Genomic DNA, 24,980 nt, shown 5'->3' with positions numbered 1-24,980 from the left:
CACCTAACCTGCATGTCTTTGGACTGTGGGAGGAAACCGGAGTGCCCGGAGGAAACCCACGCAGACACGGGGAGAACATGCAAACTCCACGCAGGGTGGACCCGGGAAGCGAACCCGGGTCTCCTAACTGCGAGGCAACAGCGCTACCACTGCGCCACCGTGCCGCCCCAAGCCTATCCATCAGTGCAGGATTTACGTATAAGCTACACAAGCTATAGCTTAGGGCCCCTGCCTTCTTGGGGGCCCCCAAAACAAATTGTCCGAGTGAGCAATTGTCATATATACTTAAATATACTACAGCATTATAGGTCCCAATCAGGCCCGGCCTTAGGCATAGGCGAAGTAGGTGACCGCCTAGGGCCCCGGCGTCCGGGGGGGGCCCCGGATCGACTCCTTGGTCTAATTTTCACGCATTTCACAGAGCTTCCAGGGGGGCTCTGCCCCCGCCAGGGGGCCCCGTAATACCCAAGACCGGGCCTGCTATCCATCCATCCATCCATTTTCCAACCCGCTGAATCCGAACACAGGGTCACGGGGGTCTGCTGGAGCCAATCCCAGCCAACACAGGGCACAAGGCAGGAACCAATCCCGGGCAGGGTGCCAACCCACCGCAGGACACACACAAACACACTCACACACCAAGCACACACTAGGGCCAATTTAGAATCGCCAATCCACCTAACCTGCATGTCTTTGGACTGTGAGAGGAAACCGGAGCGCCCGGAGGAAACCCACGCAGACACGGGGAGAACATGCAAACTCCACGCAGGGAGGACCCCGGAAGCGAACCCAGGTCCCCAGGTCTCCCAACTGCGAGGCAGCAGCGCTACCCACTGCGCCACCGTGCCGCCCCTCTAGCAAGCCTACCATACATTAAAAATTCTTTTTTTTGTTCTTCTATTAGGATGTTTTTCAAAGCAGAAAGAACCAATTTAATGTGCAGAGAACCCTTGAATGAAATGGTGTTTTGTAACGCAACAGTTCTCCGAGGAACCTCACAACCCAGTAAAGAACCATAAAAAGTAATTAAAGAACCAGTGTTTTTAAGAGTGTACTATGAAACTATAATGAAGCTTAAATTTCAGGGCCCCTAATCCCGGAAGGGCCCCATGCAGAAGCGACTTTAACGTTCACCCCCTCTAACTCGAAAACTATAAGGTATGGTAATTTTTTATTCACGCCAGGGACTTCAACACGTGAGCTAATCCAGTACAACAATTTTAATCAATATCAATAGTTGAAGTAGTTAAAATTAAAAAATAAAAATCTATCGTTGAACATCCCCACTGAAGCAGGTAACAATGCTTACACAGACGTCGTCGTTGGTTGTGAAGGGGCCCCGCATACAGTTCAAGCTTCAGGTCCTCGAAAACGTGGCTTAACAAATAAATAACTGAATTAAAAAGAAAAAAAGAAAGAACTGAAGTGATTTCAAAGTGTTTGTAAGTAATTCTCAGGCACACACAAAAAATGAATTCGATCAACATGCAGGTGATGCTGCGTGTTATCATGAAAATAAGTTACACAGCTGCTTTTTAGATCGTAATATGTGATGCTGTTTTTTTTTTGGATAATAAATTAAATGGAGATTAACATTTATTAGACGTGTGGGTTTCAAAAAGAAAAAAAAAATGGTAAGGAAAAGCACACACGGGGTGTACTGACGCACGCGCCGCTCCGGAGCACAAAGGGTTACGGGTTTACTTCCCGAGCGAGTGACGAGTGCGAATCTGCAGCCCAAACCGGAATGGGAACTCATTAGCGGCGGTGATGCAGAGGAGAGATAAATTTAGCAGCGTCAGGTATCTGACGGAGTGATTGCCGGAGTCGGTTAATCAGGCAAGATGAGGTGCGTGACACTTTAAAGATCACCTCAGTGAGTTTCTCATCTCTTTCACTTTTTGGATGTGCTGTTTCAAAGTCATCAGCGGGGTCAAGTGCTGTATAAGACACGGCAAATGATGCCCATGCGAGACAGGTTGCCACATACATACAGCCTGCTCGGGAATCTTCGCTTTTCTTTCTTCTGTTCCATATTCATTTGGGGGAAAACCTCTCGATCATAGATGTCCACAAGTCCCAAAGCGAGCCCCGATCTCGAGACGCTCACAAATCTTTTCTCAACCGAAGATGAAGAGGAGATCGACGTGGAGAGTCTGGATGGCATTCTGCCCAGCGGTGAGGGCGAAGGTGAGGGCGATGGTTCAGCCTCAGAGGACAGTGTCAAGCCCGAACCCGAGCAGCGTAGACTGGGCCGCAGCCCAAAGTGTGCTCGCTGTCGGAACCACGGAGTGGTGTCCTGTCTCAAAGGACACAAGAGGTTCTGCCGCTGGCGGGACTGTCAGTGTGCCAACTGCTTGCTGGTGGTAGAGAGGCAGCGTGTGATGGCTGCTCAGGTGGCCCTCAGGAGACAACAGGCAACAGAGGTGAGGCATCTCTTATTCCATTGGTAACCGTTTTCTTATTTTTGTCGTTTCTTTCCCATAGGACGCTTTACAACACTTTCGCCGAATGAAGTTTCCCCTAGCTGTCTTCACACGTCCCAAAACACATGCGTTAGTTTGACTGTCGATTTAAATTAATCCCGTGTGTTAGTGGGCTCGACGATGGACTATATAGCGTACGTCCGGAGCTGATTCCTGTTATGCGTTCAGTACGACTGGGTTTGTCTTCACCTCTGCAAACATGAGGCAGAATTAAAGTGTTACAATACGTGGGTGGATGAACTGATTATTATACCTCCGCTCTAGCACAGGTCCTGGAAGATGCCGCTGCCAAGTCCATTCGACCAGCCTCCGGATGTTCTGGCTGATGTCGATTGAGAAATATTAAATTCAACTCGTGCAGTTTATTTTTATAGCGCCCTTCAGCGAGCGAATGCTCAGAGCGGTGTAACACGTTCACAGATAAATGCAATCATAAAGTACTAAAGACACAGATTCGTTTAAACTGACAGGAAACCCAAGGAGATCGAAACTGATTAACGTACAGTAATAAAATCTAACAATATCTGTCTATTAATTGTTGAAATATTGCCAGTTCAAAAATATAAGTACGTTTCAAAAGAAGCAGGGATAATGCTGCCACCATACAATTCCAATGATCTGGGTTCGATTCCAGGATTGATCACTCGGAGTGAAGAATGTACTCCACGCAGTCTCGCAGGTGGTCTTCGGCATCGCACAAAGACGTGCAGGTTTGTTTGTGCAAGGGGTCGGAAATTGGTAATCGGTGGAGGAAATCGGCACCGGCTTTGCGAATATGGCTACACTGGCGTCGGTTTTCGACAACATGTCAAAAAAGTCAGTGATCCGTCCTCGCTGAGCCATCACAATGTCCCACCAATTTGGAGCGCGTATAATGATAAGTTATGTAAAACACCGAGCTTTTTTACATTTTTATTTTTATAAATACATCCAGTTATTCGCGTACACGACAGTTGTCAGTTCCTTGCCTTTCACGCAGTGCATATTGCTTTGAAATTGCTGTACATTATACACAAATATAATTATTCGCTAAAGGCTCTAATTGAAACGAAGCCCTTCATTATCAGTCAAAAATATTTGTTGAATCAACAAAATAAAACATGCCACATATTTATATTTAAATAAATCAAAATAGTTCTAATATAAACAAGTGTGCCGATTTAACAACGCTAGACCACAAGGTTGTTACATACAAACATATTGATCGAATGTGCAAAAATCAGTAAATTGTTTATGTATTTATTTACTGTTTTCTTTCTTTCCTTCTTTCTTTCTTTCTTGCATAGTCGTACTTCCCAAACACAAGCCAAGCCAAGGCAGTTTGAAATGCCCAGATTGCAGATATTCAGTTATACGGACTCGATGTGCGACATATTAGAAACGATGAGTGGAAAAATAAATACACTTTAAGAGTAACCCCGACTGTCATCTCAACACTGAAAATAATAATAATAATAATGAGGATGCTTATAATTTAAGTTAATTTAAGTTAGAATGAACATGTTTGCTGGTAATTCCTAACTGTTCACTCAAAAAAAGTCAAATTAACGTAATTGAATCACGTGGTTTAACACAATTAATTTGTATAGTTTTAAATGAATGTCGTTTGTGTTTAATTGCACCCTTTCATTAAACTTAAATGACATATGCTTATTGAACTTTTTTTAGGTGAGAATATATATATTTCTTCAATCAATCGTGAGAATATATATATTTCTTCAATCAATCTAACTTAATCTTACTTCACTTATTTCACATATCAATACCGTTTTATTAAACCTTGCGATGACTTTGCTTTATTTCACTAAATTCAATTAAGACTCAGTATTGCAAGTCAGGTCCCCTTTCACTGTATTTATTTTACTCTGTTGATAATGGAAAGGTTTCCAAGATCATTTTAAGTCGGCTGTTCTTATCACAACGTCACCTCTGTATACTTTAAAACACTTATCACAACCCCGTTACCTCAAGTTCTGTTGCGGTTGATTACTCGTTAACTGCAATGAAACAAAGAAAACTACGCTTTTCTGAGGAAGGGCGGGCAGCATAGCGTGCATGTGTGTGCGTTTGGAGGGAATGGTAATCATAACTCCCCTCTGGAATAAATTTAAATTATTAAAAATCTTTAATTTTCCAACTCTACAGATGTGTGTGAGTGGGATGGAGTTCTATGAAACGTGTTGTCAATAAAAGGGGCGTGGTTTTATGCAAAATATAAAACTTTATGCAAATATGGCATATTAACGTATGGAAAACATGATTATTTTAATTTCCATCCATTGTCCAACCCGCTGAATCCGAACACAGGGTCACGGGGGTCTGCTGGAGCCAATCCCAGCCAACACAGGGCAAAAGGCAGGAACCAGTCCCGGGCAGGGTGCCAACCCACCGCAGGACACACACAAACACACCCACACATCAAGCACACACTAGGGCCAATTTAGAATCGCCAATCCACCTAACCTGCATGTCTTTGGACTGTGAGAGGAAACCCACGCAGATACGGGGAGAACATGCAAACTCCACGCAGGGAGGACCCAGGAAGCGAACCCTGGTCTCCTAACTGCGAGGCAGCAGCGCTACCACTGCGCCACCGTGCCGCCCCTAATTTAAATCAACGTACAGTAATTCAATTGTGTATAGGGAAATTTAAAAAAAAACATGTTATGAGGAAATTTTAAGTAAGATTAACATTAAGAAGTGAGCAGTGCTTGAGACGGGTTGCTCCTTTTGAATGAAAATATCCTGATTGATTTGCTTTAACGCAAGTTAATTGTATTAGTGTATCATCTAAGAAATTTAAGTCACGGTAACTAGAAAAAGTTAAGTAATTCCAGCAAAGCCGTAACTATTTTTAAGTTAAAGTAACTTAAATTAAACATCCCCGTTAGTTCATTTTTCTGAGTGAGTTATATTGCCACGCATCTTTTAAGTATGACATTACACCATATAAACGACATTGAAATTAATACATTGGAATGTTTTCTTTTAAGCAGATATATAATCCGTTTAAGTGACTGTATTAATAAATAATAATACATTTTATTTATTTGTAGGCACCTTTCTAAACACTCATGAACACCGAACAATAACCAATAACCAAAATTTACTTATTTTATGTTACTCTTACTCAAAATTAGCACCTTTTAATACTCAAAATTGTATGCTCATTTTCACTATATCGCTATATTAGGTTAGTTTGATCTAAAATAAACAAGTTTACAGTGCATGACTCCATGAGTCATGGATTTTTGCATGAAAAAAAACATTAAATAAAGTAAACTGATTTTTATTACTGAATGCTGTGTATACAACGGCAAGCTTGTAGCCCACCCTACATCACAAAAGAATCTTTTCCTTTTGTTTCAAATACAACATGAAACTGTAGGATTACACAGAAAGTGCAATAGAGTTAGCATAAACTATGTTCAGCTTACATAATAATTTGAGAACTACTGTGCAGTTTAAATAAATAAATAAATATATATATATATATATACATACATGTTCTATCAGACAGTTGTGGCGAGCGCCCTCTTCTACGCAGTGGTGTGCTGGGGAGGCAGCATTAAGAGGAAAGACGCCTCACGTCTGGACAAACTGGTGAGGAAGGCAAGCTCTATTGTTGGCATGGAGCTGGACAGTTTAACATCTGTGGCAGAGCGAAGGGCGCTCAGCAGGCTCCTATCAATTATGGAGAATCCACTGCATCCACTTAATAGTATCATCTCCAGACAGAAGAGCAGCTTCAGCGACAGACTGCTGTCACCGTCCTGCTCCACTGACAGATTGAGGAGATCGTTTCTCCCCCAAACTATGCGACTCTTTAATTCCACCCAGAGGGGTAAACATTAACATTCAACATTATACATAGTTATTGTCTGTTTTTCTGTTTTTCACCTGCATTGTTATCATTCTTTAATTTAATATTATTTATTGTATCAGTATGCTGCTGCTGAAGAATGTGAATTTCCCATTGGGATTAATAAAGTATCTATCTATCTATCTATCTATCTATCTATCTATCTATCTATCTATCTATCTATCTCTCTATCTATCTATCTATCTATCTATATATATATACAGTATATATATATACAGTATATATATATATATATATATATATATATATATATATATATATATACAGTATATATATATATATATATATATATATATATATATATATATATATATATATATATATACAGTATATATATATATATATATATATATATATATATATATATATCCATCCATCCATCCATTTTCCAACCCACTGAATCCGAACACAGGGTCACGGGGGTCTGCTGGAGCCAATCCCAGCCAACACAGGGCACAAGGCAGGAACCAATCCTGGGCAGGGTGCCAACCCACCGCAGTATATATATATATATATATATTATTTTTGCTGATAGAATTAATTTGTCATGTTTTAATGTATGAAAATGTATAACCTGCAGGTGGGAGCATGCGCTGATAGAGCGCATTGCCGCACCCACCACATGATGACTTCAGGGCAAATACAAACATGATTCAAGGAGATAAATGATCTATTGCAGTCTAAATATGGTACATAATAATTAATAATGAGCCCAAATAATAAAAAACCTAAATTTACCCAAAATATAACAAACAAATGTGCAAATAAACAAAAATATGAATTATACAAGTACAATCAATAAATCTTTGAGACCTAAAAAGCCAATTGAGGCAACGTCCATGTGCCAAAAATCTTAAAGTAAATCCCCATCATACATCATCATAATGTCCATTTAGTAGATGGATACCTGCTTGAATAGGCTGGCTGAGCAATCCTGCTGAAGTGTTTCAGGTAGTCTTCCCTTCTTCATCGTTAAGGCAGGAAAATGGAAAGATTTCTCGAATGGCATCAACCAGATTGCTCAGCCTGCCTGTTCAAGCGAGTATCTATTTACTAACTGGACATTACAGCCTGACTTGGGGATTTTGCTTTAAGACTTTACAGTGTTCAATTTGGCATTTTAGGCCTGGAAAATTTATTTAAATATATTTTTGTATATTTGCACACATGGGTTACATTTGTTTTGTTATATTTTGGGCTAATTAGTAAAAGGACTGTATTTTTTTTTACCATATTTTGGTTGTAAAAAATTCTATACATATATATGTTGGGTTTTATATATAGAGAAAAGCCAAGCAAAATGACACCTTTTATTGGCTAAGTAAAAAGATTACAATATGCAAGCTTTCGAGGCAACTCAGGCCCCTTTTTCAGGCAAGATGTAATCAATAAGATGTTTTATATATAGAAAATCAACAAAGCTCTCCATTTTACTTCTTCTCACTTTCTATACATTTTTTGAATTTATGCTTAAAACCGTAGAGGATGAAAACACGATAGCTAATGGAGCAAGAAAATGGGCTTTGAAAATATTTTTGAACCACCTCTATCCACCTTCACAAAAGGATCTGTGTCTGTGTGTTTATCAAGTTGTTATGTCACTTTCATTCCAACAGATGGTGTATCACAAACATTTGTAGTAGTAAAATTAATTGCATTTGTCATTCCAACAGATGGTGCATCACAAATGTGTAGAAATGCATTTTATTACTACAAATATTTTCTATGCACCATCTGTTGGAATGACAATTGCAATGCATTTTATTACCACATACATTCTAAAATACATTATAATAGATGCAGCACTGATAACATTAACACTGAGGTCTGCATTGATTACTTAGACATATCCACCTTAGTACTATGTATTTCTATACCTGTACTATAAAAGGTATTTTTTTTCTGTAAAAGTAAGTTTTATTTACACGGTACAAATTACAATCCACAAAGCAACTGTGTCTTGCTGAAAATTCCTACCAGCACATTCATGTTAATGAACATTCATTTTTCCATTTCCTTCTCCTAAACCGAAACCGATCATCCTTCCAAAGCAATGGACCAACATCCATATTACACACATTTATCTTCAATTTAAAATCAATTCCCAGTAAATGCCCAATTTCACATTCTCTAAAATCCACAAACTCCAATTTCTCTCAGAGACCCTGATGTCAAGTACTGTACAATTAATGTATTAAGCAACCTCCAGCCTTTTCAATGACAGGCCGTCCATGCTGTTGTGATGTAGGATGTACAGTTTGTTTGCCAGGTTATTGAAGACACATGTGCACAAAGCCATTTTCAGAACTTTTGTCATTTTTGGCAGTTAGAACGGTATTGTTATGTACAAAGACTTTATTTTTCTCTGATACCGTACAAGTGAAAGATGTTCCACAAGACTCTTTCGCAATATCTTCACAATGTAAGTTAGCTAATCTTATGCAAATGAGACATTTTGCTGAGGGAAACAAATGAAAATCTTCATTAACGTTCTCAAAAATACTCCAACAAACTGCACTCTGCTCAAAGTTTTTTCACCCTTTTTGAAAATGTTAAAAATAAATCACCTGATAGGGGAGCTAGCTCACTTGTTAACCTGGTTGTGTGATGTTCAGATATAAATGATCATTCTGTGCCAATGAGAGTCATTTGCTTAATTTAGGGAATTTGCAGATATTACTTTGTGGACTTTATGTAATGCCGTCAGGTGTACAAAAGAGTAGGGGCAGAGTCTGAAAATGAAGTTTGAAGTGGGGATATGGGCAGTGGTACAGCCAAAAGGGCCGATTTAAACTGGATGATGGTGTGGGGAACATTATGTGTGATGGAGAAGATGTATAGACAAGGTTTGACACAGACAAGGACACGTCCAAATCCAGACTGTGCCCAGGTGGAGACAATTAGAGTGCAGGTGGACACAAGAAGTGTGGCCGAACACTGAAAAAAAAAATGTGACGATTCACACTTAATATTTTCAATCTGAACCAATATAATTCTTTTTAGCTTATTGATCCCACAATTTTTAAGTTGAGGCAAATCATTTAGAGTGATTGGGTGCAATTCACTTGTTTTATGCTAAATCTATTTTTTAAGTTGTTCTTCTTTTTTGGCAGTTGGAAAGCCAGCATGCTGGAAAGTTCGACCGGAAGAATATACAAATGGCCCCTCAAACACGGCACACAAACAAACTAAAATATTAAGTTAACTGAAATAGGATTTCTACGTTTATTCCCTCCACCATAACTTACTTTGGTAGAAACAAATTTTTTTACTTTGATTGAGATCTGAAACCAAATATTTCAAGCTACAACAACAACAACAACAACAACATTTATTTCTATAGCACATTTTCATACAAAAAGTAGCTCAAAGTGCTTTACATAATGAAGAAAAGAAAAATAAAAGACAAAATACAAAATTAAAATAAGATAACATTAGTTAACATAGAAAAGGAGTAAGGTCCGATGGCCAGGGTGGACAGAAAAAACAAAAAAAACCTCCAGAAAGCTGGAGAAAAAAATAAAATCTGCAGGGGTTCCAGGCCACGAGACCGCCCAGTCCCCTTTGGGCATTCTACCTAACATAAGTGAAATAGTCCTCTTTGTAGTTAGGGTTCTCACAGAGTCACTTGATGCTGATGGTCATACAGACTTCTGGCTTTTAATCCATCCATCATTGTTGGAACATCATGGTGCTTTGGGTAGATGGTGGTGGCGCACGCCACCACCAACAGGACACCGGAAAAGGAAACAGAAGAGAGAGTAGGGGTTAGTACAGATTTTGAATGAATAGTTATTATAATGAATTGGATATACAGAGTATCAGGATTAAATTACAGTGAAGTTATGAGAAGGCCATGTTAAAGTAATGTGTTTTCAGCAGTTTTTTAAAGTGCTCCACTGTATTAGCCTGGCGAATTCCTACTGGCAGGCTATTCCAGATTTTAGGTGCATAACAGCAGAAGGCCGACCGCCTCACCACTTCTTTTAAGTTTTGCTCTTGGAATTCTAAGGAGACACTCAGTTGAGGATCTGAGGTTACGATTTGGAATATAAGGTGTCAGACATTCCAATATATAAGATGGGGTGAGATTATTTAAGGCTTTATAAACCATAAGCAGAATTTTAAAGTCAATTCTGAATGACACAGGTAACCAGTGTAGTGACATCAAAACTGGAGAAATGTGTTCGGATTTTCTTTTCCTGGTAAGGATTCTAGCAGCTGCATTCTGCACTAGTTGCAAACGATTGATGTCTTTTTTGGGTAGTCCTGAGAGGAGTGTGTTACAGTAATCTAGCCAACTGAAAACAAACGCATGAACTAATTTCTCTGCATCTTTCGATGATATAAGAGGTCTAACTTTTGCTATGTTTCTTAAGTGAAAAAATGCTGTCCTAGTGATCTGATTAATATGTGATTTAAAATTCAGATTACAGTCAATGGTTACCCCTAAGCTTTTTACCTCCGTTTTGACTTTTAATCCTAATGCATCCAGTTTGTTTCTAATAGCCTCATTGTATCCATTATTGCCAATCACTAAGATTTTGGTTTTCTCTTTATTTAATTTGAGAAAGTACAACACTAAACGACTAATCTTAAGTTGCTTGAAAGAGAAAATTTACGTTGAACGAACAACATCAATGTTATACTTTTTTTCTGTGAAGGTGAAAGGATTATTGAAAATAGGTTAATGTTGAAAGGGAGGGTCTAGCTGGAAATAATTCAAGGGAATCCTTTTTCATATGACTTCTTATTAGCCTAGGAAAGACGTACATGTGGGATGACAAGTGTATCCTAATAAAGAGGTTTGTGACCAGAGATTTTGGAAAACGAGTTTGAACGGAAAATAAAGAGAGAATTTGAGAAGTAGGGTTTCACAGCTACTAAGGAGAGATGGAAGGGCTTGTTGATATCGGGGAATGGGGAATACGGCTTTAATGGGAACTGATTTTAAACCAAAACATATGTGAATAGTATGGAGTTTTGGTCCAATGTATTGGAGGGACGAAGATTCCAGTTTAGAGAGTTTTTTTGGTAAAAAGTTATTGCTGTGGATTATATTTTGTAATGTGTAAATACAACTCTATTTTTACAAAGAAAAAAACCATGACATCCAACCAAATAATGTCAACTGCACTTGAAACAGATAAACCCCACAAACATGCTCATTTTCATTTGAATCAGATTAAAGAACTTGTTTAATGACAAATGTTTGCCAAAATAAATTTTGAAGCTTGAAAACATACTAATTATGAGCTAAGTCAACCTAAGATAATTGAGTAATGGTAAGAAATTATTTCTGTGATTGGTACTGTTAATTAAAGCAATGGAATTCATTTAAACGGTTTCTGCATTAATTACATATCTAACTGTGACGCCCAGGGGATTTAACTCAATTGTACTAGAACAGAATATGCAAGGCCTAAACACGCACAAACTTTGATTAAAGGCAAGTTGAGTTACTGTAGCTGTGTAATGGCAACAAACCCAAAGAATTTTTTTTTGAGTGTACTTAATATGTAGACTTTAAAAACATCAAGCGGGAGTGACTGCCATGTTGGCACATGCGTTTGGCTTTAATCTGAATTTGTCCACTGAGGATCATCACCTGGTCTAGTGCTAAAAACTCACTTAGTTTTGGTGTCCTAGTGCATAGTCTGTGTGACTACCAGGTGGAGTGGTGGCTCTGAGGCTAGGGATCTGCACTGGCCATTGGAAGGTTGACGGTTCAAATCCCGTAAAATTCCAAAAGGGACTCTGCTCTGTTGGGCCCTTGAGTAAGGCCCTTTTAAAAGCGCTATATAAATGCAAAGAATTATTATTATTATTTTAGTATAGGTAATACAATGGTTCTTTTTTAAAGTAATTATGAAAAATCAAAGGGGCGATTATTCAATTTAATTCCGTTTATTTTTGTATGGCACACTTTACTGATTTCAGGCTCAGAAAATCAGAGAGGTTCACAGGTAAACACAAATACAAAACTTTACAAACTACTAATAAGATAATGAATATACATTTGTTTAAACGGGCCATCTGACCTTATCAACAGACTCACTTTGGCTTTTTTTTTTCATTTTTGCTGTGTTTTTCTACTAATTATATATCTATTTTATATAAATGAATATTTTTTTGTAACTTATTCATTATTATTCAATTTGTTTTTCTTTTCTTGCAGCTATTTCTTTGGCATCTTGTAAAACACTTTGAGTTACAGTGCCATTTGGACACACCCAGGCAGTTGCATATTTTTGATAGAAATTGATACTTTTTATCAAGATACAATTAAACTGATTTTGAAATGCAGCCAGTTACCATTTCTAGTGTTGCTAATGGCTCTTACTGCTTCAAATGACTTATTTTTAATCATTATTCACATATGGCTGATGGATAGACTTAAATCTCTCAATCTTTGCCGTTTGGCATTAGGATACTCAGAAAATCTGATTTTCAGATTTTTTTTTTTTTTTTTGTAAAGTTTATCTTTTTATATTGATCAAATTCTACAGGATATAGCAGGTTTGAAAAGGATGGATGGGAATTCCACAGCTACAGCAGGCCCTGACCTTAATGATTAATATAATTGCATAATGAATTATATTTTAACTCTCTTGCAAAATATTAGGCATGCCTAGCTTTTAATATTTTATCGGAAATATTGCAAACTCATTTTTAATACATATGCATATACAGTACATAAGAAAGGCAATATTGGTATAAGTATAAAATACATTATAGATATCAATGTAAGGTGGTCTATGATATATAGATAAAAAACACTATAGATATAAAAGACATTGAAGATAACTACAAAATACATTGTATAATAGAAAGACACAACTCACTGTATAAAACTAATAGAAATGAAAGGCACTTTATAAGAAAAATAAATGTTAAACTCATACACTTTTGATGGCAATAAAAAATATCTATCTATCTATTATATAGTGCCTTTCATATCTATCTATCTATCTATCTATCTATCTATCTATCTATCTATCTATTATATAGTGCCTTTCATATCTATCTATCTATCTATCTATCTATCTATCTATCTATCTATCTATTATATAGTGCCTTTCATATCTATCTATCTATCTATCTATCTATCTATCTATCTATCTATCTATTATATAGTGCCTTTCATATCTATCTATCTATCTATCTATCTATCTATCTATCTATCTATCTATCTATCTATCTATCATATAGTGCCTTTCATTTCTATCTATCTATCTATCTATCTATCTATCTATCTATCTATCTATCTATCTATCATATAGTGCCTTTCAGATCTATCTATCTATTACATAATAAAACACTAAAGTCTGTGTGTCCAGTCGCTCAGAGCACTCTGACTGGTGAGTTTGGTGACGTGACGAAGGAGGAATTGCGAGTGAGAGATGCACGATGAGGAGTAAAGGCGTATGAGGCATAATGTGAAAGTCACCTTCATAGATAGCAAGTATTAAACCAGACAGGAGGTTGCATATATTTTTTAATTATTCTATCACCCGTGTTTGACAGGTACCATGGCTAGTACTTTATAATACTAATAGACATGAACCTTTTTAAATAAACCTCACATGTAGAAAGAAATGAAAAGCACTGAATAAAATAGAGACACAGACAGAAAGACATGCAGACATGAAGGTTGCTATATAAAACTGACGTTTAGAGATCAATTTAAAGCAGTGTATACATATATATAATAATAGATAGACACAAGCAGTGCTCTGCAAAACTAATATAAATAAATGAAAGGCACTGTATAAAATAGGTCGAAGCATGGAAAATTAAAGGCACTATGTAAATGAAAAAAGACATTAAACTGCTATATAAAACTAATATTTAGAGATAAATTAAAGATACTATATGCATATTGTGGCTGGTTGTAGGAATGACAGATAGCTTGACGAATATTTGGGATGCCAACTGGGTCATCCCATTTAATATATAAGAGAAGTAAATGAAAGTTATAACTGTTTTGGCATCAGACCAGAAGCAAAAAGGAAATCTCAGAAGATTGCTGTAGTTAATGCTTTTAGGAGCTCCGTATCATGGGCAGTCCATCAGCCAAATGACTCTGCCTTACGGGACCAGTGGGTCTTAATAGTTGGCAGATGGGAAGGGGCGGAGCTAGGTGCCCTCATTGGGCCGTTTCTTGTTGCTGCTTGGAGAAAAGGAGAGAAGTCAGTTAGTGATAGCACCCCCTGTCATCTCAGCAGGACATCACTTACCTCGACAAAGCCCCAGAGATGGTCCTTGGACGCACATAACTAACATTTAGAGATAAGTGAAAGGCACTATATGCTATATACTGTAAAAATAGATAGACATGTACACTGTTATTTTAACAAATATAAAGAAATGAAAGGCACTAAATAAAATTGCTAGATGGAAAATGGAAAACACCATATAAATTGATGGCAATTGCTATATAAAATTAACATTTAGATAGAAATGAAAGGTGCTAAATACTCGTATTTATGAAAGAATAGATAAAAAAAAGATATTAACACTGCTACTTTAAGTGACTAGAAAAAAACAAAATGCACTATGTAGAATAAGGAAATGGAAAATGGAAGCACTTTATAATAGAAAAATAGATGTGAAAAATTCTATATAAAACATATGGATAGGAATGAAATACACTGTATTAATATACTGTATAAGAATAGGTACATATGAAAATCACTTTATAAAACTTAAAGAAATGAAATGTACTATGTAGGATAGATGGACAGAAGATGGACAGACAAAAAGCCAGACAGTCATGGATTGATAGTTTTAAAGAGCAATTTTCATGTATATCATGCATATAAATAAAAAAAGGCACAATATATAAAACAGACAGATGGACAGGCAGACATACACATAAAAAAGCACTATATAAATGGTAGTCTGTCTGAAATATGCTCAACTCGCAGCACACCATACTGTATATTTCTATTACAAATGTACTACAGTAACCACACACCAATAACATAATATCTAAGAATTTTCTGAATGTATACATTTGAACCCAGGGTCATTGGAGGCCAGGGTCTATCCTGGCAATACAAACTAGGGATGATAAAGCATTTCATCAAAGGGTATACTTATGCATACAGTGAGCCAATACAGAATCACCAATCAGATTTTCTGAATGCCGCAGTTGGGCACAGGCAGAACATGCCAAATGAGCAGGGAGAGCTCCTGAGCTGGGCACAGAACCTACATCTGTGGAGATGTAACTATTGTACCAATTACCACCTTACTCATAATTCCATGTAATCTGAAGCTAATTTTCCGTTGCCCCTTTTCCATCATTCGTTCGTGTAGTCAGGACAAGTGCTGAGCCACCTGATTTGGAGCAACTAGCTTTTCTGTGATTTGTATTGTCTTACATTATCTCATGTTGATTTATAAATATGACTTAAAACTTCTCAACTTTACAGCAGCCTTTTATAAACTCACCTATTTTGCTTTCTGTTAAGGTGAAGAAAGATGTGAGTGGGTCCACCGCCCAAAGGAGAGCCCAGTGTCCACGATATCCACGCTCCCCCAGCCTGCTAGCAAAGAGGATCCTGGAAGGTCAGATTATTTTGTATTTTGCAGTACCTGACGGTTTTCATTCCAGTCACTTTCTCCATTATTAACCAAATACTAATAATAATGGAACATACTGTATTGCTTTGATTTTAATTAACTTGTATTTTAATTCTTTCCTTTCTTTTTTAACCAGAAGGCAAACAATGATAGAACGAACGAACAAACGAACGAACGAACGAACGAACAAATTTTACTTGTCCCCAGGGGACAGTTTGGCTTTTAACAGAATTTCTTTAAATAAATGTATACATAAATATGGAAATAAATAAATAATACACACAAACACAATGGTCTGAAAGACACCAGCATGTCTAAAAAGCAAGAAAATTAAAGAGAAAGAAAACTTCTGACTTGGTTGTCACAGTCCCAGTGAGGTGCTATACAGATGTATTGCTGTTGCTATAAAAGACCCCCCCATTATGTTTCTTTACACACTTCTGCTGAATGATTCGTTGCCTGAAAGTCTTCAAGGTTGGTGTTGCAGACAGAGGATGTGCAGCATTGTTCATAATGGCACTCAGTTTTGTTTTAATCCTCTCCTTTGCGACCACCTTCAGATGGTCCTGAGTGTGTCCTAAAACTGAGCCTGCCCTTATAATCAGCTTGTTGATTTAGTGGGCCTCTCTTGAAGTGAGACCACCACACCACACCAGACCACCACACCACACCACACTGGCCGTCACAGAGCTGTAGAAGATGTGAGGAATGTTACTTGAACACAGTCTCCTAAGGAAGTAGAACCTGCTCTTCCCTTTCTTAGACAGTTCCTTTGTGTTCCAGGACCAGTCCAACCTGTCATTAATATGGACCCCCAACAAGTAGTTGAGACCTGATATACAGGCTGTTTGGTGCAGCAAAAGTCAAGAACCAGTTCCTTGGATTTCTGATGTTATGATATAGATAATTCTCAATGCACCAAGAAACAAATTTCTCCTCATGACTAAGTAAGATTTCATTTGCACCTGTCTCAATAAAATATTTAAAAAAAAAACAAGTAAAGGTCTGAGAAATTTACACCCGCTATGTTCCAAACAGCATGTGGATAATGATCTCAGACAAAAGCAGGTGTTTGGAAGAATTTTTTGAAATGACAGGTTTGGTGGAAAGACAGCACTCACAAGCCATAGAATTACATAGCCGGTTTCATCAAGTGCTAAATGTGTGAAAATGCTGGCCCTCCGTGACTGAGGGGGTCAGTTGCAGTGTGTAATCACCTGTGGATGACCAAGTGCTGATCTGGTCATGGTACATGTTAACGTTAATGAGACTAACTTTGGTGTTTAGCATGGTTATAGTGTACCCTGGTAGCTGCAGACCAAGTGCAGTTGCAGAGTTGGAGATGGAGAAGAGGAACAAAGTTGCATACTAAATCAGACAACATTTTGAGCAGATCTAACAAACTTGATGGGTATTTTTAGAAAATGAAATCCACATGTCTGTACAGGACATGAAAAGGCGCAAATATGCCTTTAAAAACACTGAAACTTCATTGTATGCTTTTATTTGGACTGAAGTATAACATGATACTGAAGGCAATATATTTAACTCAACTCCATTGAAAAAGAGAAGTGATGCATGGAAATTTTTATATTGCACCTTCTGGACCCACTGGAAGCAAAAGTGGAGGAGAGAATAAAAGCAAAACTGATGGGCATTATGAGCAATGCTGCACATCCTGTAGGTGATATACCAGCATTAAGGACTTTTAGACAAAGTGTGTAAAGAAACACAATATATACTTCTTGACAAATATGGCAAAACATCTTTATAGTGACTCACTGAGACTGTTTAAGTCAGATGTGCATGGGACAAATAAAGTGCTATCTATCAGCACATGGACAGTTTGACATCCGTGGCAGAGTGATGGGCGCTGAGCAGGCTCCTGTCAATCATGGAGAATCCACCACATCCACTAAACAGTGTCATCTCCAGACAGAGGAGCAGCTGCATTTCTATCACTCTTTTAATTTAATATTGTTTCTTTATCAGTATGCTGCTGCTGGAGTATGTGAATTTCACCTTGGGATTAATAAAGTATCTATCTATCTATCTATCTATCTATCTATCTATCTATCTATCTATATATCTATCTATCTATCTATCTATCATATAGTGCCTTTCAGATCTATCTATCTATCTATTACATAATAAAACACTAAAGTCTGTGTGTCCAGTCGCTCAGAGTCACTGGTGAGTTTGGTGATGTGAGAGATGCGAGTGAGAGATGCACAATGAGGAGTAAAGGCGTATGAGGCATAATGAGAAAGTCACCTTCAAAGGTAGCAAATTCTATATAAAGCAAGTATTAAATCAGACAGGAGGTTGCATATATTTTTTAATTATTCTATCACCCGTGTTTGACAGGTACCATGGCTAGTACTTTATAATACTAATAGACATGAACCATTTTAAATAAACCTCACATGTAGAAAGAAATGAAAAGCACTGAATAAAATAGAGACACAGACAAAAAGACATGCAGACATGAAGGTTGCTATATAAAACTGACGTTTAGAGATCAATTTAAAGCAGTGTATACATATATATAATAATAGAGAGATATAGTGCCTTTCATATCTATCTATCTATCTATCTATCTATCTATCTATCTATCTATCTATCTATCATATAGTGCCTTTCATTTCTATCTATCTATCTATCTATCTATCTATCTATCTATCTATCTATCTATCTATCATATAGTGCTTTTCATTTCTATCTATCTATCTATCTATCTATCTATCTATCTATCTATCTATCTATCTATCTATCTATCATATAGTGCTTTTCATTTCTATCTATCTATCTATCTATCTATCTATCTATCTATCTATCTATCTATCTATCTATCTATCTATCTATCTATCTATCTATCTATCTATCTATCATGTTTCATGTCTCTGTCTATCACATGAAATCCAATTTACAAATGACCACCATTAAAGCAATACATCAAGCATATAAGCTACAAAGATGGTCAAAGTCATAATTAAACTTAATGGAGTTGAGGGAATGATAACAGCATTAATAATTTATTTCCAATGTCAAACAGACAATATTAATAACAAAGTCTTGAGATATAATTATCGTTGAACACCCAACCCACACTGCCCACAATTACTCTAGTGTACTCACACTCAGAACATTTGGAGTTGCCATTTAGCCTAAGCTGCACCTCTTTGGGGCTGGGAATAAAATTCCACATAGACTTGGGGAGAACTTGAACACTGCACACAAGCAACGATCCTGTGTAGGGTTCTAACCAAGAAGGCTGGATCTGAGGCAGCAGTGTTAATCGCAGTGAAGGCCACAAACAAACCAATTTTGTTACATTGTTAAAAAATATACTGGTATTGCTCTAAAGGCTACTAGAATAGATCTGGTTAATAATCCATTTTTCCTGCATTTCTTTTTTTAGGGTATAAGCCTCCCCTTAGAGAGGACCCCTATTGGACTACTCCATTTCCTGCACTCAGTGAAAGGATGAGGAAGAGACGAGCATTTGCAGACAAAGAGCTCAATGATGTCATGTTGGAAAGAGAATTCAGACAGAAGGAAATGGCGACTCTGAAAGTGCTCAGTCCCATCTTTTCCAGGGTGGACACTCCTCCCTACAGTCATCCAGAAGAGCAAGCCCGGTTTCATCAAGCAGTTTGTTTCCCTTTACCAAAATCAAACATGGAAGGCGGTCTCTGCTGGTATCACTTTGGGGAAGTGACACCAACGAATTCGGTCGAATGTGGCTATGAACAAATGCAGTGGAGACCAATGGAGGCGCTGCAGATCAGACTGTGGGAAGAACTTGAGGGCTGTGGGGAAAAAGTTCGATGCCCTGAACTGCAGCTTACTGGCCATGAAGATGCCTGCAACCCACTTCTTTACGCAACACGGGACCTTTCATGTGCACCGTCAGCCACTAATGCCAAAGACACCCACCTGAACTCGTCTGTGACATTGGGCTGCCTCTGTCCTCCTGAAAGTGGCACCATGTGTCTGAACATGGAAACAAAGAGCAGAGACCCATCCAGGCCTGACAGTGCAGGCATCAGAAGCTTGCCCTTTTCTGTTGAATCTTTGCTGAGAAGTTAAGGAGGGACACACACGTACTACAAAGATAAGCAGCTTAGTCTTTATTTTATATAGTGCCTTTCTAAAATAATCAACATCAAAGAGAGCCTTACAAAGTAAACAGGAAGACAACACAAAGGAATATAAAGACAGAATAAAAAATTCAATATTTCTGTTATTTTATACTGTATAGCACCTTTCACCATGTAGTGGTTCTTGGCAATGTATTAATCAATAATTAACAAAAAAACAGGTTTCTCAGAAGAACAATATTTAAAGAACAAAAATTTAATATATTCTTGCACCTAATTAAAAAAATCAATAAATAAAACAGACCACTTAATTACACATTTGCTACAAAATTGAAAACCAAGAAAATATATCATAAATCTAAACATCTGTATTAAAGAATATATAGTATACAAGGAGGGCGGCACGGTGGCGCAGTGGTTAGCGCTGCTGCCTTGCAGTTAGGGGACCCGGGTTCACTTCCCAGGTCCTCCCTGCGTGGAGTTTGCATGTTCTCCCCATGTCTGCATGGTTTTCCTCCGGGCGCTCCGGTTTCCTCCCACAGTCCAAAGACATGCATGTTAGGTGGATTGGCGATTCTAAATTGGCCCTAGTGTGTGCTTGGTGTGTTTGTGTGTGTCCTGCGGTGGGTTGGCACCCTGCCCGGGATTGGTTCCTGCCTTGTGCCCTGTGTTGGCTGGGATTGGCTCCAGCAGACCCCCGTGACCCTGTGTTCGGATTCAGCGGGTTGGAAAATGGATGGATGGATAATATACAAGGAAGTCACACAATTAAGCATGCAAACCAAATATGTTAAACATACAATATATATTACACATTTGAAAGAAAAAGATTTAACTTAAATATATATTGCAAGTCATAGACCTTTTAACAATACATCATGAAAAGTCAATACAGCAATCATCAAGTGGACGTCATTAACCCATTCTGAAGTCTAATTAAGTATAAACCAATTAGATGACACATTTTGGGAGTCACGCCTCCCTTCTTCAGGGCTATTGGTTAGCACAGCTGAATAGCTACTCAATGCAAATAGGACAAATATTACAATTCAAAAAAATGAGGGTTGTCATGATCATGAAATTTTAGGTTGCGATTAATTTGTTACACAAATGACTGCGGATAATAATTTATTTGTATTTTTCTGCTCATTTTTTACCACTACGGTGGTAGTGCTGCCGCATTGCAGTAATGCGACCAGGGTTTGCATCCTGGGTCCTCCATGCATGGAGTTTGCATGTTCTTCCCATGTCGGTGTGGGTTTCTTCTCACAGTCCACATACAAGCAGGTTCGGTGAATTGGTGACGCTAAACTTGTGCCATGTTTGGGGTTTGTTCCAGCTGGGGGTCTGTTGGAGCCTATCCTAGTGATCACAGGGCATCAGGCAAGGAACAAGACAAGGAAATATAAATAAAACCTCAAAACATATAAATAAAAATTGAATTTATGTTTCCCTTTTAGGCTTTGTTAAACAAAAATTGTATGGGGCTGATAGGATATAAAATTGCATAAATAACACTCAATAACCAATAAGCAAAGTACCATAATTGACATAAACTATGTACTATGGCCAAAACAGGCCATATCCCTGTCATTCATAACAACAGCCAATCATGCTCCTCACTAGCTAAGTAGATTCCAGGCTAGGACCAGTAACATATTTACTGCATATGTCTTAAGACAACATCTCACTGGGGTCACAAAGCTGCCAGCCATACTGCACATTCACACAGAGGCAGTATTTATTGCACAAATACACATGAATTTTCTTGTTAAGTTCACCATCAAACCTTGCTTACGTTTGAAAGTAACAAGTGACGTATTTATTTTTTTAAAGTAAAAATACCTCCATTACCTCCAAACAAAAATGAATACTAACAGACAGACAGACAGACAGACAGACAGACAGACAGACAGATAGATAGATAGATAGATAGATAGATAGATAGATAGATAGATAGATAGATAGATAGATAGATAGATAGATAGATAGATACTTTATTAATCCCAAGGGGAAATTCACATACTCCAGCAGCACCTTACTGATACAAAAAACAATATTAAATTAAAGATTGATAATAATGCAGGTAAAAACAGACAATAACTTTATATAATATTAACATTTACCCCCCCGGATGGAATTGAAGAGTCGCATAGTTTTGGGGGAGGAACGATCTCCTCAGTCTGTCAGTGGAGCAGGACGGTGACAGCAGTCTGTCGCTGAAGCTGCTCCTCTGTCTGGAGATGATCCTGTTCAGTGGATGCAGTAGACTTTCCATAATTGCCAGGAGTCTGCTCAGCGCCCGTCGCTCTGCCACAGATGTCAGACTGTCCAGCTCCATGCCAACAATAGAGCCTGCCTTCCTCACCAGTTTGTCCAGGCGTGAGGCGTCCCTCTTCTTTATGCTACCTCCCCAGCACACCACCGCGTAGAAGAGGGCGCTCACCACAACTGTCTGATAGAACATCTGCAGCATCTTATTGCAGATGTTGAAGGATGCCAGCCTTCTAAAGAAGTATAACCGGCTCTGTCCTTTCTTACACAGAGCATCAGTATTGGCAGTCCAGTCTAATTTATCCTCCATAAATAAATATATGCGTTACTGTGTTACAATAATAGAAGATTATTCCCACCACTCCAAAAAATAGACTATTTTATTTCCTAGGAATATTGGCTTTTATTTTGTGAAGATGCTGCCTGCTGCTGTCAGAGTAAAGCCTAATTTATACTTTCTACCTGAGGCTTGTGCAAGGCCTGTGACCAGATATTTGTGTCGGCTTGTTCGAAAAGCCTATTGATATTCTTCTAGTCAGTAGGTGACAGTGTTTCGTCAGTGTCACATACCTACCAATGTCACAGCAGAGTTATTAGCTTTTGGAGGAAAAAGAAAATGTGGTCTCAGCAGTAACTGAAAGCAGTAAAGGTAGGGTGAGTATCGTATTGTTGTGAGCAGGTCACCTACATGATGAAGAGATGCACTACAAATGTTTCTGCATGTCTATCTTGTGCTTTGATGACCTGCTACATCATATTCAGCCCTTCAGTCATCATTCTGACTCCCATGTAACCAGCCTCGACCTTGAAATACACCACTTTGGGTAACTCATCCGCCTGTTTTTATACATATGAATGGAAGCAATTCTAACGATTATGCAACAAAATAATCAACTTAAATGATCGTGATCAGGCAATTATGTAATAACTAGCTGTGTAAAAAGCCCGGGGTCCTAGAAACTATTGAAATCGTCAGAAAAAAAATTGAAATGTAGAGATGTCAGGTAATTGGGCATCTCTTTCCAAGGAGGATTTGTTTTGCCGATGTACTCACCTCGCTTGTGCATTAGCAACGGGAGGAAAAGTAAAAGGGATATCGTTTTGTCGATGTTAGCGGCTAAGCGACTTTGTCTCTCTTCTGAGGTTTCGTTTTGCTGACGTGCTGAACTCACTTCTGTTATTAGTGGCTAAGCGAGTTTTCTGTTTCCTCAGAGGTGGAGCCATTACCCTGACTCCACCACTCAGTTTCGGGCTGGACAGACTCACACACACACACACACACACTTCCAGGCGTAGACGTTTTTAAATAAGATTGTGACTGGCCTAACCGTAACAAACTGATATTACCCATATAACAGACAACCCACATTTCAATAACTTGGGTGTGATGCTACAATGACAAATCTATGTATATAAAATCCCTGTGTGCGTCCAGGTGTCCGTGTGTGGGGGTCTCCTGATGAAGTGCGCATGCGCGGGGCACGGTGCGATGCGCGATATTACTATCAGAGAAAGTTAGAGGCGTTTTACGGAAATACAAACCAGTATTACTGCGAGAGGAAATTAAAGGTACACAATACAGTGACGCATATTACAGCCACATACAAGCCAGTATTACTGTCAGAGGAGATTAAAGGCATATTACTGACGCGCACGCCTGTATTACCGCCAGAGAAAATTAAAGGTATATTACGGACGTACAAGCCAGCGGATGTACAAGACGGTATCCTTCAATAAGGACGCGCACAAAAAGGGGAGCCTCAAAAGGGCGACCTCAATTGGGCGCAGCGAATAAAGGCGAGCGTAAATAAAGATCTGCACCTTTGTTGCTCTTCACATATTCCAGAGCCATTTGAACTAAATTATCTACGAACGCCTTTATTCGCCGCGCTCAATTGAGGTCGCCCTTTTGAAGCTCGCCTTTTTGTGCGCGCCCTTATTGAATAGAGCCGTACAAGACAGTATTACTGTCACAGAAAATTAAAGACACACAATACACGCGGCAGCCCACGAAGAACGGGTCAGCTCAGCAAGTAAACATCAACAAAAGAAAGGCTGAAAGAAAGAAAAATACGACCAACAAAAACAATGTGGTCAAAGTCCCTTGCCATTTAATATAGACTGTTCCTACTAATGTTTATGCACTACTGTTCTAGCTCCCGTTATTGTAACGGGCTAAATGACTAGTTATCTAATAAAAATATTAGGTTTGCTATTTTGTTCAATATCCAAGTTATCCTTAATACTTTTCTTAAGTTATCACCATTGACTAACTAAGGTAAGAATATTAATAAAATTTCTCATTTTTCATAACCTACAATACTGGGTTAAAATAATAAAGAAAAAGGGCACTTAATCTTCATAAATATGAGAAAACCTGACTCAAAGCCAACGCAGTCTTGTAGCATCCACACAATACAGAGACTCAAAAGCAGAGAACATCCAAGATTGACTAAACAAACAAGAGAAGAACTCTAAACCACTGGGGTATTAACAATGGGAGAACTAAATGACTTAAAAAATAACTGGAGAATAAACGTCTGTTAACAAACAACTCAAAACATGAATTAATCAATACAAGATAGCAAAGAATAAAAGATAATGCTATTTTATATTAATCACAGCTGCTTCTCAAGAAAGTGT

General features: G+C 38.1%; 1 protein-coding gene across 1 annotated transcript; it reads left to right on the top strand.

Annotated features, from left to right (window-relative positions):
* The first annotated feature begins 1,742 nt into the window (after nucleotides 1–1,742).
* Nucleotides 1,743–24,272, top strand: LOC114658831 (doublesex- and mab-3-related transcription factor 2-like). Its single transcript, XM_028810897.2, has 3 exons — nucleotides 1,743–2,426; nucleotides 15,849–15,945; nucleotides 19,382–24,272. The coding sequence occupies exons 1-3, from the start codon at nucleotides 2,067–2,069 to the stop codon at nucleotides 20,050–20,052; spliced, it is 1,128 nt and encodes a 375-aa protein (XP_028666730.1). The 5' UTR covers nucleotides 1,743–2,066; the 3' UTR covers nucleotides 20,053–24,272.
* The last annotated feature ends 708 nt before the right edge of the window (nucleotides 24,273–24,980 follow it).

The sequence above is a fragment of the Erpetoichthys calabaricus genome, chromosome 10, assembly GCF_900747795.2.
Source record: "Erpetoichthys calabaricus chromosome 10, fErpCal1.3, whole genome shotgun sequence".
Lineage (NCBI taxonomy): Eukaryota > Metazoa > Chordata > Cladistia > Polypteriformes > Polypteridae > Erpetoichthys > Erpetoichthys calabaricus.
Note: the sequence above shows the minus strand (reverse complement) of the source record. Positions and strands in the feature narration are given on the sequence as shown.

Bases quoted from the DNA above. Each gene is read 5' to 3' on its own strand.
- LOC114658831 (XM_028810897.2), top strand. From the start codon at position 2,067: ATGTCCACAAGTCCCAAAGCGAGCCCCGATCTCGAGACGCTCACAAAT. The intron at 2,427-15,848 runs GTGAGGCATCTC...CTTTCTGTTAAG, and splicing joins GGAGACAACAGGCAACAGAG to GTGAAGAAAGATGTGAGTGG. The intron at 15,946-19,381 runs GTCAGATTATTT...TTCTTTTTTTAG, and splicing joins AGCAAAGAGGATCCTGGAAG to GGTATAAGCCTCCCCTTAGA.